The sequence below is a fragment of the Sinocyclocheilus anshuiensis genome, unplaced genomic scaffold (assembly GCF_001515605.1).
Source record: "Sinocyclocheilus anshuiensis isolate Anshui unplaced genomic scaffold, SAMN03320099.WGS_v1.1 scaffold1230, whole genome shotgun sequence".
NCBI classification, from domain to species: domain Eukaryota; kingdom Metazoa; phylum Chordata; class Actinopteri; order Cypriniformes; family Cyprinidae; genus Sinocyclocheilus; species Sinocyclocheilus anshuiensis.
Genome location: NW_015558637.1, coordinates 1,107,125 through 1,123,747, shown reverse-complemented (window position 1 = coordinate 1,123,747; position 16,623 = coordinate 1,107,125). Strand labels below are relative to the sequence as shown.

Below are 16,623 nucleotides of genomic sequence, written 5' to 3'. Positions count from 1 at the left end.
TGTGTGTGTGTGTGTGTGTATATATATATATATATATATGGAGGGGACCACTTTTCCTCAGTCATATTTCTAGATCGTTTTACACCAATTTCTGCTAGTTACACAGATTAGATTAAGCATTGTAGCAAACTATAATCAGCTTTGGCAATTTTCGTAGGAACACTAGTTTAACAGCATTTTCCAAATCATAATCTGAAAACAGCTCGAAGTTCGATGGGTTCAAAGTCTCATTTAATAGTAATAAAAAAATAAATAAAAAGCAAACTTACACAAAGTACATAAAAGAGAGCCATAGATTTACACAAACATCACCAGGGGGGAATTTTACACATTAAACAGTATTCGTAGAAACGCAGAAGCTTATCCTCAGGCCACGGTCACAGGTCACCACATTCCACTCTGTAAGGAAAGAATAAGTGTTATTACTAGTGTCGCATTTTATTCCTTTTAAAACTTATTTTCAACAACACTTCTCAGATTCTGCCATGTCAGGAGCAGAACTGCACGGTGTCTACACAGGAGTTCAGAGCCCAGTGCTAAAACATCACAGAAGCATTTTACAAACCATAGTTTATTTTAAAGCGATTCAGCTGCATCTCACCTCAAAGCAGCAGTGAAGCATCCTGGTACTCGGTCTTCTGCATAGGAAAAAAAAGCAGATGTCCACAGGTAAGGCTAACATAGGGCTGGACAATAATTCAATATCAACGTATCGCGATATAATTTTATTCAATAATGGTGATATGATTTTTAAACATATCCGATATTTCAATATACATTACCAGTGTTTCCCATACACTGATTTATTTGTGGCGGTTTACTTCGTTGAATAAACATGAGCGCTGCACGTTTCAAAATCAAAACGTGGCACGGGCGTTTTATATGAATGTATCTCTGAAGGGAACCGACCATCTTCAAAAAAGTTTCGATGGCATTTTCACTTTTATCTGATAAGTAGCGTTCATGAGCGGAGCTGATTTGATTGCGGCCACTAGGCCTACTGGGGAAACCGCTAGTTTTATCCATAGACTGTATAAAAACATGGACATAGTGTCCGTGACGTCACCCGTAGAGTTCCGAAGAGCCTTTTTGAATCCCAAAGTGGGCGGAGCGGGCCGTCGCCATCTTTGCAGCGCGTCACTCCCGGATAATCGAAAATGGGCAAAGAGGCGGGAGCAGGTTGCTGAAACCACGCCCACCTAGCACGACGGTGGTGACAGCAGCGGCAATCCACCTGTCATTCAAGTGGCCACGCCCTTAATTATGCAGAACTTTAAGGCTTAATATAATTTAAACGGATGAGTTATAAAAAAAAATTCACCCCCCTTACAGTTGTCATGAAGGGCAAAATTAGCTATATAGACCAAAATAATTTGTTGAACCAGGCTTTAAACGTTTTTTTCTGCTGTAAAGTTGGGCATTTTAACATGGGGAGTCTATGGGATTGACTCCCTTTGCAGCCAGCCTCTAGCGGCCAGTTGAAGAATTACAGTTTGTCACTTCCGTGTTGGCTTCACTAGAGAGAGCGGGAGGTTACCGCTTGGTTTTATCACTCTAAACGCGCCTCCTGCTGGCAGAAAATCCATTTGCATTTTCAATAACAAGCCCGTCTCCAGCAACATTTCCAGTTTGTAGTAGTTCAATTTTTGTTTTCTGCAGCGACTCGGAGCACTTTTCATTTCTGGGGTCTGCAAGTTTTTATGTTTTTGAATGATGTCTCTTTCAAGAAGAATTCTCACCAAGGCTGCATTTATTTGATATAAAGTACAGCAAAAACAGTACAATTTTGAAATATTTTTACTAAAAATTGCTTTCTATTTGAATACTTTAAAATGTAATTTATTCCTGTGATCATACATAGCTAAATTTTCAGCATCATTACTCCAGTCTTCAGTGTCACATGATCCTTCAGAAATCATTCTAATATACTGATAATAAATATTTAAAACAGTAGAGTACTTTTTTTTTTTCAGTATTCTTTTAAGAATATAAAGATCAGCATTTACCTGAAATAAAAAGCTTTTGTAACATGCACTATTCCATTCAAAAACTTGGAGTCAGTATAAATTTATTATTTTTTTGGGAAAGAAATGATAGAAATGAACACTTATTTAGCAAGGATGCTTAAAACTGATCAAAAGTGATCATAAAAGGCATTTATAATGTTACAATATTTCTATTTCAGATAACTAGTGTTCATATCGATATCGGAATTGTATCGTATCGACCGAAATTAAGAAAAATATTGACATAAATTTGGCCATATCGTCCAGTCCTAGGCTAACATGAACAAAAGTTTTGAACTACTCACCGCAAACGCACCCTAAAAACTATTTGAAAGGCAATAATCTCATTCATAAAAATGACCAAAGCACACCACATGCTCACATGAGGTGAATCATCTGCGCGCCACGTGGTTGACTAAACAGCTTAATTAAAAGATGCATTAATCTATAGTAGTCTTACGATGATGATTATTACGACATAAATCCCTGGTAAAACAATAAATACGTTACATGCTTAACAATGAAACCAAAAGCCATACACTTACCCACACACAGAGCATCAGTTTCTTCCACGACAGACTGAGGGCTCTTCCGCCCACAGTGTGGCGGTTTATATCCTGAGTAGGACCTACCTTTAGGCGTCCGTTAATAGCGCCTTTACAAAATTCAAGCAGACAGAGCTGTGGTACAGTTATAATAAACATAACATTTAAAAGTGATATTTTTCGTAACTCGCCAAAAAACTAAAAGGAGAAGATTTTTTTCTTGCTAGATATTTTGGATTTGTTATTATTTTAATCCGCTGCTTTTTTTTCTAAATTGTACATTTCCAAATGAAATTGTAAATTTGGAGTAGCCTAGTAGGCCTAGTAGGCTACTTTATATTAGTAGTTTGAGATTTAAACAGTTTTGCTTGGTTCATCAAGAGCTGTATACTTTTATAGCCATTTGTATATACGGACAGGTTTTGGACCTTTAAAAGCCAGAATCAAATCCCTGGATCAATAGATACTATACAGGCTTTTACGATATTTCTAAACTTTATTCGAACTTATATGTATTTTAGTCTATTTATTTGAAATGTAAGAATACTGTATGTTTTTCACATAATTTATTTTTGAGATATTTTTATGTTTTGTATTGTTTTCTAGCAGCTAAATGTAATACAGTAAATATGTAAAATATTGGAAAGAGGTTATTATGTGATTCTGTGGAAAGTGGTGAGGGTAAAGATGGTGAGGGTAAAGATATTTGACCCCGATTATGACCACATTGTCTTTAAAAATAGCACAGAGAGAGAACAGAGATGGTTCATTATTAATTCTCAAAATGCTATTACTATTCCTGAGATTATAAAAATATAACTGAACCATGCATGCAGAGATATTTGGGATGGGCTCTTGTCAGTGTGTACAACAGCTGCCATATTTGTAATACTGAGTCACAGAGCTTTGTTCAACACAATCTGAGGGTCTTCTCTCACCTCCCCTCCCTTTTCCTCCCTATAAGAACCACTGGACGTGCCAGTGCAGGCAGCTGTTGTGTGGACCTCTTGAGACCATGGGAATTGTGAGATTAAGCATTTTTGAGGTGAGGTTTTGAAGTTGTGATAGTAATAAATGTAGTGGTTATGCAAAAGACAATAATTCACAGAATATGAAATATGCAACACTTTACAATAAGGTTTCATCTGTTAACATTTGCTAACACAAATAATGAAAGAACAATAGTTCTGCAGCATTTATTAATCTTAGGTAATGTTAATCTCAGCATTTACAAATACATTCTTAAAATCGAAAGTTGTATCTGTTAACATTAGTTACTGAATTAACATGAACATGAACATTTTTAAGTAACAGCTTAATAAATGCTGTAAAAATGTATTGCTAATTGTTAGTTCATGTTACAGTAATGCATTATCTAATGTTAACAAAACGAGACCTTATTTAACCTTACTTTTGTTACTATGAAATCTTTAATTAGGGGGTAAGTAAAAAAGTGTGAAACAGGTATGTGTCTCTCTTTGTAGGGTTATTCTTGAATGAAACACATCCAAACTAATTGTCTGGACTGAACCCACTTCATTACCACTTTACTGTGAGGAGCAACTCTGTGTATAAATGAGAGGGAGAGGGAGAAAGAGAAAGAGAGAGGGAGAGGGAGAGGGAGAGGGAGGAGTGTTGTCATGTAGTATGATCCACAGAGCGAAAAGTCTGGTCGCCCGCAGCTGCTTCGGAAAGAGGGGGATCTGGAGAGAGGGAGGAGAGGAGCGGAGAGGAGAGGAGAGAAAGAAAGTGACAGGAAGCCACCTCATTAAACACTGACAGTGGGGTCAAAGACAGAGAGGAGAAGAAAGAGTGTGTCCAGAACACACCATAACCATATGGTGGTCTTAGAAGTGGAAAAGACAGCAGAAAAGGGGTGGTCTGTTACTTCAGAAAAGAAAAAGTGTGAACTAAAAGGAAACTTTCCCTGAAAAAGTTAGAGGTGAGTCTGTTGTGTCCTTTTTCTCTATCCTACTTTATTTTTTCATATGTTTGTGTCAGGTTAGATCACATTGCATTGATGAGTTCTGCAGTTCTTCTCATATACTATTTCTGTCTGATGCATTCATAAGTTGCTATATATTTCTTCAGTGTGTGGGTGTGTGTTGAGTTATGTGTGACACTCAAAACGGGGACAGGGGGAGGAGAGAAAAAGAGAGCCAGGGTGGGTGAGGGGTATGGGATGGGGGTTTGAGTGGCTTTGAAAAGGGGGAGAAAAGAGAAAATAAGAGGAGAGAAGAGGAAGATTCACAGCAACATAGTTTTTGATCTCCATCTTGAATGTACTATTTTGTCCTTTCCAAAATGCAGTTCTTTATAACGTGCAATTCTAGATGGTGTTTTTCTTAGATGTTTTAGAGTACCTCTACAGTTCAGTCTCCAAGTAGTGATCATTTAATTCAGTCAAGCAGATGTGTTCATGCTTCTATTTAATTGTACATAAAATTGCGATTTTATTCTGGGTTATGAAGACTAAACAGAGATGGGTTATGAAGATTAAACCCTCCTGGAGATTTTTAGGTTAACCTCAGACAAAAGACCGAATGCAAACAGGCAACAGTGGAAAAAATGAAAATACTGTTATCACATAATCACCCTCATGTTGCTTCAAACCCGCATAACTTTCTGTCTTCTTTGGAACAAAACAGGGAACATTTTGATGAATGTAGATTTTTTTTTCATGCAGTTGTGAATGCAGACGAAATCATTTAATCTTCTAAACTGATGTAAAAGTGCATCATAAAAGTATTAAAAAGTGGCTTGTGCAATATCTTTTCTATACGTCTTCTGAATTTATATGTTTTGAGTGAAAAGGAGATTGAAATTTAAATATTTATTCAGTGAAAATCTTCTCCTTTACTATTCACCCTATCTATTTTCTAAACGCATCATATTGAACGATTAATCCATGGATGGACTTTTATGTATTATTTATTTATTTATTTATATATTTTTATAATTTTTAATCAAAATGTCATATCTAAATCTTTTGGTGGAATGACAAAATGTCTCCAATCATTGAGTCTGTATAAACCCCGCCTCTTCCTTACAGTTCACCAAAAACCTGCATTTACATCCGCCTCCATCTAATCAACAACCGATGGATAAAAAAATTCCCCGTGCTACGTTTTTTTTTTTTTTTTAATTTTTCAATCTGTTTCACTCTGATGTATGTCACAAAATGAAAGAAAAGATCTGTCATTACTTCCGTTACATCGCAACTTTTAGAACTGAATCAGTCTGGTTTATGAATGATTCATTCAGATGTTTTCCCCCCTAACTAAATTAACAATTTATTCCAAAAAACAACTTATCCCCGTGCTACGGTTTTTTTTTTTTTTTTAATTTTTCAATCTGTTTCACTCTGATGTATGTCACAAAATGAAAGAAAAGATCTGTCATTACTTCCGTTACATCGCAACTTTTAGAACTGAATCAGTCTGGTTTATGAATGATTCATTCAGATGTTTTCCCCCCTAACTAAATTAACAATTTATTCCAAAAAACAACTTAAAATAACATACATGTCAGTCTGTTCCTCACACAAAGCTACAGAAGACGTAAAATATACTGTAAGAACCAAATGAACCACTTTTATGGTGCTTTTGCATCATTCTGGAAGCTTGAAAGCTTCATTGCCTGTTCAACAAACCACATATTTTGCCTTAAACAAAAAATCAAATAGAATTAAGAGAACAAGAGTGTAAGAAATTAAAGAGAATTTTCATTTTTGTGTGAACTGTCCCTTTAAGCTCATCCCTGCTCATATTCTCTGAGAGCACAAGACTGTCTGGAGGGAGAGGAACAGAGGGGGAACAGGAAGTGAGGTTAAAGTTCAAATATAGAGTGATTTACTATACCCATGACCCCTGCAGAGGGAAAGGCGATAGGAAGAGAAAATGTGAGATAATGCACTGAGGCCCATGAACCCTCTGAGAGGGAGAGAGAGAGTATTAAAGACAGACAAATAACAGCTTGTTCATGCACTTCCCTTCTGTCATCTTGTTCTCTCTCCATGTCTTGTGACAAAATGTGGTTTATTGCATTTACAGAAACAAATGGCCACAGGCATGTTGTGCTGTCTGTAGCGTGTGTTTCTGGCATGTGTGTGTTCAGGGCAGCTCAGACTGCCTGTGTGGGCATGTCAGCCAGCCACATGTGCCTGTGTTTGCAAGCATATGTGTCAAAGAGCTCATCAACATGTGTGGTTTCAGAAGAGAACTAGTGTATTTGTGCGTGTTTGAGTACTGTATGTGTTGGTGTTGGTGAACTTTCACCCCATGTTTATTTTGGGATGGCTCAAATGTCAAAGCCCAGCGCTCTGGATCACGGCAGATAGCAGTGGAGAGTATTAAGCACTATCTGTCTGTTTATATCCCACTTCAACACTCACTGAATCTGCTTTGAGCCATTTCATTTTTCACACATTAACTAGTCAGTAACATAGTTTTTTTATCCAGAAAGCTCTTTGATGCTCTGTAAACAACCTTGTATATAAGTATCCTCCTTTCTTCAAGAACTAGACTTCAAGACCGTTAAACTTGTTTGTTGGAGCCACGCACTTTCCGACGCAGTTCGTAAAATGTAGTTTAAATAGAAGAAAGCTTGTAAAACACAACGCCCTCCAAGCATGCTATTAGACACAGTATGCGATTCAGCTCTGTCACACATATCTGACTGTTGTCTGCCTGTTAAGACAAGCTAGAAATAAATTCCAGCCATTTGTCCCTCTGGCATGTCGAATGGAGAGTACTAGCCCAACTACTGACCTCTAATTCTCACAGCTAAACGAAGAAAAATAACTACTAGTAATTTTGTTCTAAAGACGTATCAGTAACTTTGTTTTGTTTGTTGCACTGTTTGATACACCAGGCATTTTTGACTTATACTGACACCTAGTGGCGTGGATGCATCATCATGCAAAAACAAATGTTTTTGGTTATCGATACCGCTGTAGAAATGTAATATACATTAGTCAGCAAGAATACATTTATTCCACAAATGAAAGTATGCAGTAAAAGAGGGTTACTGAGGTAAAGTGACTAGTATTTTGCTTGTCATGTGATTTCATGGCAGCTTCCACGAGGCGACCCGCCCTATGTAGATTAAAACACTGCAGTGGTCATCTCATGTTAATATAGATGATTTAAAAAAATTTTCAAAGGTACTATTAACTACTTTTCTGTAAAACTGTTTTTTTTTACAAGGAAAATGAGTGCACCTTTAAATGTTGCTTGTCATATCTCTATTCCAGACTCCATCATGTCAACGCTCTCGGCAGAGACAGGCCCTGAGGATGCCAACAATCAGAGCTTCTGGATGGTAAGTGAGAGGGGGAGGAAGGACAGCACACCTCTACAAAATACCATCCGCTTCTGCTTTATGTATGTGTTAGCAGAAAGAAATGCATGTGAATGATATAGCTTGACTTGGTTTTAACAGCTAAACAGTTGGAGCAACAACAGATGACAGGATTTGTTTGGACATTAAGTGGAACGCTTCACAAAAGCTTCTGAACACCCTACATTAACCAAATGAAGATTAATATTCGAGTGAAGTCTATTTGACTTCTTTGAGACTGCTGCAGCATGTTTTATGGTTCTTTAACCTTTAATCTCAGTCTATAAATTTCATCCATTGTGCCTCCACCCATTTTAATTAGCTCAGCTTTTGTCTCTCAGCTCCCTAATTGGTTTGCTGTTCTACTCTCCAGTGCTGCTGGGAATCATGCAGAACCTTGCCTTTTAATACCTTTATAAATGTTGTATTTTTTTAGACTGTAGCAATTCTGTAGTATTTTCACATTTGGCATGTTCAGATGTCTTTCTGTGTTAACCATATCACCCTATGGATACAAAATGAGGTGTATTTGCTCATGTGTCGAAATGTTAACATTTAGTTTTCTGTTTAGTTTTATTAGTGCAGTAGTTAACATATTTCTAACAGGTTTTTATGATACTAATAATGGTAATTATGCAATGATGCTGTATATATAATTACATATAGGCACTATTAACTGTCATGCTCATGTTCAAACTTACAATATATTTAGTAAGAAAGTAAATAGCAAGCTGCTATTTAGCAGTTGCTTTTATCCAAAGTGATTTACAGTATACTTATTACAGAGACGAGAGAGAAATTGATGTTAGTTACTCACACACATACACTTGTTACTGCATCATACTGAAGAAGACTTTCTCTTCACCACTGTTGTCTTTATTCTGAGTAATGCTATTTTCTATCCCCTAAGCCTCTTGGAAACCCAAAAGAAACCAGATTTTCATTACAATATTATTTAATCTGTTTATTACATGTGACCCTGGAGCACAAAACCAGTCTTAAGTCACTGGGGTATATTTGTAGCAATAGCCAAAAATACACTGAATGGGTCAAAATTATCATTTTTTTTTTAATGCCAAAAATCATTAGGATATTAAGTAAAGATATAAGTAAAGATGTTCCATGAAGATATTTTGTACATTTCCTACTGTAATTATATCAAAACCTAATTTTTGATTAGTAATGTGCATTGCTACGAAATTCATTTGGACAACTTTAAAGGCAATTTTCTCAATATTTGGATTTTTTTTTTTTTTTTGCACCCTCAGATTCCAGATTTTCAAATAGTTGTATCTCCACCAAATATTGTCCTATCCTAACAAACCATAGATCAATGGAAATATTTATTCAGCTTTCAGATGATGTATAAATCTCAATTTCGAAAAATTGACCCTTATGACTGGTTTTGTGGTCCAGGGTCACAAATAGATTTATATTCTTTCTCCTGGGGGCAGTTGGCTGGTCCCAGTAAAGTAGGTAATTTTGGGTTTTATAATCTTTTTTTGGAACCTAATGATCATTAAAATGTATTTTCATTGCAAAAAAGTAATTTTGCATCTACAGTAACTGAATATGCATGTAATAGTATCCAGCATATACATTGTTGGTGAGTTTTATCTGGTGAATATTTATGGAGTTTCCTGTGGTGATTTGTTGTTATTATCAATGACATCTAGAGCTCTTTGAGAGCCGTATGAAGCTGTTTAAGATTCTCCTCAGCTCTCTATTTAGCCTCAGCTCTTTTTGCTGAGTTGCCATCCCATCTGGAGCTTGGCCAGTGCTACGGTTTGGGGTGAAATGCTCCGACCAATGATGTTCAGTCAGTTTACAACAACCACACTGCTATCGCCTGCAAGGGTTTTGTTGCATGTCCTACCTTGTAATTGGCTGGCCGCTGACCAGAACTGAGCGCTGTAGGGTTTTTGTGTTCATCCTAGATGCTGTGATTGGTCAACCACAGCACTGACTGTAGATTTGCCGTGATGAAATGCAGAAAGCTTCGGCCAGAGTTGAACGGGGTTGATTTTTAAATAGACTTGTCTGTTCAGTAACACAGTTCTGTTTAAATATTGTGCAGCTTTGAGTCCATGAGAATGTTATATTCCGTTTGACAGGGATCGTGTTATTTGTTTGATTTCTGTAATTCTCTGATTGGTTGGCAGGTGTTGCTCTGCACTGCTCTTGGCCGGAGTTGAGATTCCTCAGCTGTTTTTACTTTTTTCTCAGACTGGGGAAAAATACGTGGTGCAAACCACAGCTAAGAGAGAGAGAAAGAGAAAGAACCGACAAAGAATAGCACAGAAGGAAGATGTAGAGGAGAGAGATGAATTAATAAAATTGTGGGGGAGCCGCTAATAAAATGGAAGAACACGCTCCACAACAGCAAACACGACGCCCAGTCTGGAAATGTCATTATGTTTGCCCACCTCCCTCATTCTCTCTCATTTATCGTGTTATTGCAGTTAATCAACCCCTTTCACTGCGCTGTCCATGTGATGCCCCACCTGAATTCTCTCGACTCGCTGGTACTCGTCTAGTCACAGATGTTTTTTTGTTATAATAATAATAATGTTTGAATTGTGCTCTGGTTTTCCACACCACATGTTGTCTTCGGGCGTTTATGTTAGAAACAAACCTTACGCTATACTGATAGCTTGTCCAATCCATAGCAAACAAACCCAGTGACCCTTCTGGAAAAGAAATGAGGCCAGTCCCTTAGAGGAGAGAGGGACATCTTCCCTGTGTCTGACAGTAAATACCTCACTCTTGACCTCTTAAACAGCCTAACCTTTAGCGCCAAGTCTTTCATTTTCTTTTCCCTCAATATTTTACAATTAACCTTACAGTTATATCCATGTTTTGTCTGTCTGTGTCTCAGACAGGGAACTACCACCGGACAGTGAAGAGGACCGAAGATGCCTTCCAGGCGTGTAATGATATAGTGGCGTGTTTCCAGGAGAGGGCCAGGGTCGAGAGACAGTACGCGCAGCAACTTAGTGAGTGGAGTACCAAGTGGAAACCTCTAGTGGATGCTAGTGAGTACTGAAGTTTTGATCAAGATGCTCTGAACAAAAAATGTATTGCTTCCTGCATACTGTGCAGTATGTATTGTATATTGCATGTTATATAAAATGTAGCATTCAAAATAGTAAATAATTGTAAATTATTTGCCACGTTTATTTATGTTGTCTTTTTATAACATTACAACAGTTCTAAGTAAATGCTAAATGATTTTAACATGACCTTATTGTTATTTAATTCAATCAGTTGAGGAACAATCAATCAAATGTTAAATGTTTAGAACATAATACTAGTGTATTTCTTACTGTATACTGTATATTGCATGTTATTTAAAAAACAGTATGCATAATAGTAAATAATAAATATTTTATGTTTACTTTACAACATTACAACAATGCTAATAGTTAGCTAAATGATTGTGACATGACCTCTATTTGAATTAATCAAGTTCAGAGTTAATATGATTGTTTTGCATTTTCAGTCAAATTTTTAAGCATATTGCATACTGTATACTGCATCCTATATTTAAAAATAGTATGCAGTAAATAACAATACATGTTTTATTGAGGTTGTGTTTACATTTAATTAATGAACTATCCTAAGCATATGCTATAATGTTGTCATGTGACTTTACTATGTTGTTCGTCTGAGGAATAAAAATATACATATGTGACCCTGGAGCACAAAACCAGTCTTAAGTCGCTGGGATATATTTGTAGCAATAGCCAAAAATACATTGTATGCGTCAAAATTATTGATTTTTTTTTTATGCCAAAAATCATTAGGATATTAAGTAAAAATCATGTTCCATGAAGATATTTTGTAAATTTCCTACTGTAAATATATTAAAACTTAATTTTTTATTAATAATATGCATTGCTAAGAACTTCATTTGGACAAATTTAAAGACGATTTTCTCAATATTTAGATTTTTTTGCACCCTCAGATTCCAGATTTTCAAATAGTTGTATCTCGGTCAAATACTGTCCTATCCTAACAAACCATACATCAATGGAAAGCTTATTGATTCAGCTTTCATGCGATGTATAAATCTCAATTTCGAAAAATTGACCCTTATGACTGGTTTTGTGGTCCAGGGTCACATATTTAGAATTTTATTTGATCAAATTTTGTCTAAGAATGACTTCAGTTTTGACAGAATGGTCATATAATAAGTAAATAATATGAAGGAGAAAGTGATATTTTATACACCATTGGAAATGAATAATCAAATTTGCAATGCATCGTGGGTTACAATATTTGCCACATTTTAGCAAATGTGGGTCTTTAATTCATACTGTTGTGTGTATACATACTACACACTGTAAAAAGATTAGTATGAGTAGTATGCTATTTGGAACATAATATAAGAGACTAAATCATGTGTCATATAGTTAAGGAGCTGTGACCTGTGTTTTATATGAGATGTCCACATTTTTAGTTTAGTGTCTGATGAACAAGTTTCTTTTTGTGACCTTAAATAGCCCTCTCATTTCTTTCATGAATATGTTTGTCTTCATCTTTGTCCAGGTCCTCTCTACGGCTCTCTGTTACGAGCCTGGCAGTGCTTCCTCTCTTCTGCTGACCGCCTCTCCTCGCTGCACTCCTCCATCTGTCGTGCTCTGGTGTCAGAGGATGGAGATCGCATGCGGACATGGCAGAAGGAGACTTTTCGTAAGAAGATATTTGGAGGTTTCAAGGAGTCCCAGGATTTTGAAACTGGTTTCTCACGTGCTCAGAAGCCCTGGGCCAAGAGACTGAAGAAGGTAATGCAAGCATTGCAGTTCTGGGGTTAAAATTAAAGTCATTTTATTTGTACACAGTATTGTAGGGACAAAAAATAAATAAAATTGTCTCTATATAAATGCTTACAAATGGTAATTGTTGAATAATTAATTTTTTAAAATGAATGAGTGCAATACTAACCCCTGGCCGCATGAATCTGACCTGAATTTGTGTGTTTTTTGTGGCAGCTAGAGAAGGCTAAGTCAGCGTTTCACAAAGCTTGCCGTAAGGAACACATGGCTCGTGAGCGGGAGGCCCATGCCCAAGGCAACCCTGACATTGCCATCGAGAAACAGAGGAAGATCCAGGAAGAGACTGAACTGGCTCACCAGGAAACCGAGAAAGTGAGTGCTGTGTGGGGGGGACTGTCAGAAAGAAACAGAAAGAGAAAAAGAAAATAACAGTTTCAAATAGTCTTTTATCATCCGAGTCAGGAAAAGGAAGCAGAAAAAAAACTTTGTTTACATTTACAAGCTTCATAACAATGCATTGAAATCATGCAATATACTGCACAGATTAATGATCAAGAATCGAATGTACAGCAAGCAACAGAAAAGAAAAAAGAGAGGATGTGGAGAATCAACTCAGGTGCAAGGGAGAAAAAACAGATGACTGTACTTGTGTTTTAACTATTTAGTAATCCCTAATACTGTAGGTGTAAATCTAGTCTTATTTGTCGTGGGACATTTTTTATTGTCATTCAAGACCCGGTTTGAAATCTGACCTGTTATAAGGATCAACATATTTTTTTATTTATTTGAGTAAAAATACAGCAGACACATTTATATTGTGAAATATTATTACAACTTAAAATAAATGTTTCCGATTTTAATATATTTTAAAATGTAATTTATTCAATGCTGATTTGGTGCTCAAGAAAAATTTCTTCTTATTTTCAATATTTAAAACAGTGTTGCTTAATTTTTTTTCAGGAATTTGTAATGAATAATACATTCAAAACAACAGCATTTGTACTAATTTATTATATAAGTATATATATTTTTTATGTATAAAAAGGTAACCATTGTTTTTATTATTTGAAAAATAACTGCTCGGACAATTTTAAATGTTTTTGACGTTGCATTTGAAATCCAGTTCAATCTGAAGTGGCACATACACATAACACATCTGACTAACTGGCTGCAAATTCCTGTTTACAGGTGCGAGCCCGCTATGAGAAGATTCTTGAGGAAGTGACGCGTTATGCTCCACGCTACATGGAGGAAATGGAGTCGATTTTTGACCAATCGCAGGAGGAGGAGAGAAAGAGGATAAGCTTCCTCAAACAGGCTTTCCTGTCCATCCACAGACACTTGGATGTCACCAACAATGAGAGGTGTGTGAGAACGGTTATACTGTACTGGTCAAATCTCAGTTTGTCTCAGTCACAATGAGTAAATCATACAAGTTCTCTCTCTCTCTCTCTCGCTCTGTTAGCGTAAAAGCCGTGTACAATGAGCTCCATAACACTCTGATGTCCATCAGCGAGCAGGAAGATTTGCGCTGGTGGAAGAATACATACGGGCCAGGAATGCCCACCGACTGGCCTCAATTTCAGGTGAATACATGAGGTTTATATTGCAAATACATTTACATTGACAAACATTAGCTAAAACTTACTTTTCACATTTTCTAAAGAAAATGTTAGGGTGTTGTGGGTGTTTGCCATTGTATTGCTATGCAGTTGTTAGGGTGTTTTGGCTGGTTTGTTAAAAGAGCCCGACGTCTGTTACCTGTACCCTTCCACTTTATTATGAAATACAGAAGTAAAGTCTTTTCTGTGACTTCTGATTTATTATTCGCTATAGGTAAATAACTAGAAGCATAAATTTATTATGATAATTGAAATTACTGTATGATCAAGCAGCATAAGTGACTGTTTTTGTACAGCTAGAAGCGACTGTGCATAGGAAGCCTCGCACATTCAAGTTACAAATGATCGCATCCGGTCTCATAGTAAAAATAAGATTGATTATCTGTGATGAGAAATGTGCAGCTAGCCACATTGATATCACTTCGTAGCAAAAACAAACTGTAACACTTTAGGCCTAAGGTTTGTTTTAAAGTATAGTTTTGAGGTTAATGCTTTCTTGAGGGTGTTAAAGTGACGTCTTTGTTGTTACACGTGATATTTATGTATCTCACAGCGGCACATAGACTTCAAATAGACTGCGTTCTGTTGTGCCAAAACCCACGTTTACTCCTTCACTCACTCCGTCTCTCGCTCTCTTTCTATTTCAGGAGTGGACTCCAGACAAGAAGCATAAAAAGGGAAAGAAGGAGGTGGAGCAGAAAGCAGTAGTGATGGAGAGAAGGTCAGTTTAATACAGTGATATTTGCTGTAGGGCTTCACAGTGCTAGGCTGCCTGACTGTTATTCACTACAAACCAAACTGGGCCTTTTTGAACTTCAGGCCTTGTTATTGTTTGCTGCTGTGTATTGGCCTGTTGCAAAGCTAGTCTCCTTGGTTAATATTACTCAGACAAGCTTGACAAGGTATGAGTTGGGGATTGAACAGTGATTTTTTACAGAAGCAAACATTGATTGGATATTATATCCAGTACTGGAATTAACTGTGGCATTGCAAAACCTTTTGGCTGTTTTTCTTTACAAAAGTCAATCATTTATGCAGTATTTGTGAGTAAGACTGTGGAGATTGTGAATCAGAATTGAGGCAAATGCTGATCACAGTCAACTTAAAAGAAAAAACTTTCATTTAAAAGACATTGCAAGTGAAAACATTACATTAGTTTCAAATGTTTCTACAACACATTCACTATGGTACTGTGAACCCTTTAGTTGCTATCAACAATACAGTACAATAATCTGAATCAATATTTAAATGCAATCATGCTAGTAACTTCAACATCCTTGGAGCAAATTCTTACTAATGCTCTACGTTCTTCGTGCTTCTGCATGATTTGAGAATGATAGGTGGCACATATTCATAACTTTTCAAGAAGATTTTAAAAAGGGAATAAATCAGATTTAATCTTTTCTATGTATTGTAAGAGCACTGGCTAACAACAAATTTTAGTATTTATGGATACATCCTGTATAAATCTATCCAAGGACAGTAATAGTCTGAAATGTTATAGTATTTAGTATCCTTTTTAGGCAGGTGTGGAAAAAAATGGACTAAAATCCTCAAAAACTTCCTTTACTATCCTTCTTTTGGTGTTTCACAGTATAAGTTTTGTAAGTTATATGGTTCCTAAAAATGTTATATTTAAGAAATAAACAAATAGACACGTTTCTATGATGTATTACAATAGAAGCCTATTTTTGCCACGTAAGAAAAAAAAACATGCTTTGATTAATCAGAATTATGACATAAAAAATATAATTATGGCAAACAAGATGAAATTATGAGATACAAAGGGTGCTTTCACACTTGGTTCCATTGCTTGGTCCGAACCCGAGTTCGATTGGTCCCCCCTCCCCCTGCCCCCGCTGGACTGTGTTCACATTATATTATTTGGGTCCGAAACGCGGTTCGTTTGCGTCATCAAGCCAGCAGCTGTTTACCCCGTTGCTTAGTAACGATGGCGCAGGAGAAGACGGCAAAAAGCGTAGCAAGGCTCTCTTCAATTTTATATTTATGTTTTTGAACCGTTGGTTTTGTTTCCAAAGCTTCAGTACTTAACGGCACTTACGTCTGCCTTACGAATGTACTGCAAATGCTCTAAAGTACTCTGAAGGTGAACAGAAATGAGATATACATACAGCTCTCTGCTTGCAGCGCGTCAGTCACGCTCGTCAAGAAAGTGAGTGAAACACACAAACACACATTTTTATCAAATAATACGTCATTAATAGCGGTTCACTTCCGTGATTTGGTACGATTGCGTTCACATCAGCAGCGAACCGTACCGGAGTTCACTTGAACCGTACCCCAGACCACCCTTTTTAAGCGGACTCGGGTA

At 36.7% G+C, this 16,623-nt stretch overlaps 1 protein-coding gene and 1 long non-coding RNA gene across 4 annotated transcripts in view; one reads left to right on the top strand and one right to left on the bottom strand.

Annotated features, from left to right (window-relative positions):
• Positions 1-211: 211 nt before the first annotated feature.
• Positions 212-2,637, bottom strand: LOC107680848 (uncharacterized). Of its 3 annotated transcripts, none has more exons than XR_001633193.1 (3): positions 2,552-2,637; positions 602-686; positions 212-399 (listed from the first exon to the last, which is right to left on the bottom strand). It is a non-coding gene; the product is annotated as an uncharacterized LOC107680848 (long non-coding RNA). The 3 variants fall into 3 exon arrangements; XR_001633192.1 differs by having other exon boundaries at positions 2,556-2,637; XR_001633194.1 differs by having other exon boundaries at positions 602-638; positions 2,552-2,630.
• Positions 2,638-4,185: 1,548 nt separating this feature from the next.
• LOC107680843 (protein kinase C and casein kinase substrate in neurons protein 3-like) overlaps positions 4,186-16,623 on the top strand; it is a 22,236-nt gene continuing 9,798 nt past the window's right edge. The window contains exons 1-8 of the mRNA XM_016476894.1: positions 4,186-4,493; positions 7,806-7,873; positions 10,770-10,926; positions 12,443-12,678; positions 12,886-13,041; positions 13,858-14,033; positions 14,135-14,255; positions 14,939-15,012. Coding sequence (XP_016332380.1) covers positions 7,814-7,873; positions 10,770-10,926; positions 12,443-12,678; positions 12,886-13,041; positions 13,858-14,033; positions 14,135-14,255; positions 14,939-15,012 — 980 coding nt within the window. The 5' untranslated portion in view covers positions 4,186-4,493; positions 7,806-7,813. The remainder of the gene's footprint in view (positions 4,494-7,805; positions 7,874-10,769; positions 10,927-12,442; positions 12,679-12,885; positions 13,042-13,857; positions 14,034-14,134; positions 14,256-14,938; positions 15,013-16,623) is intronic.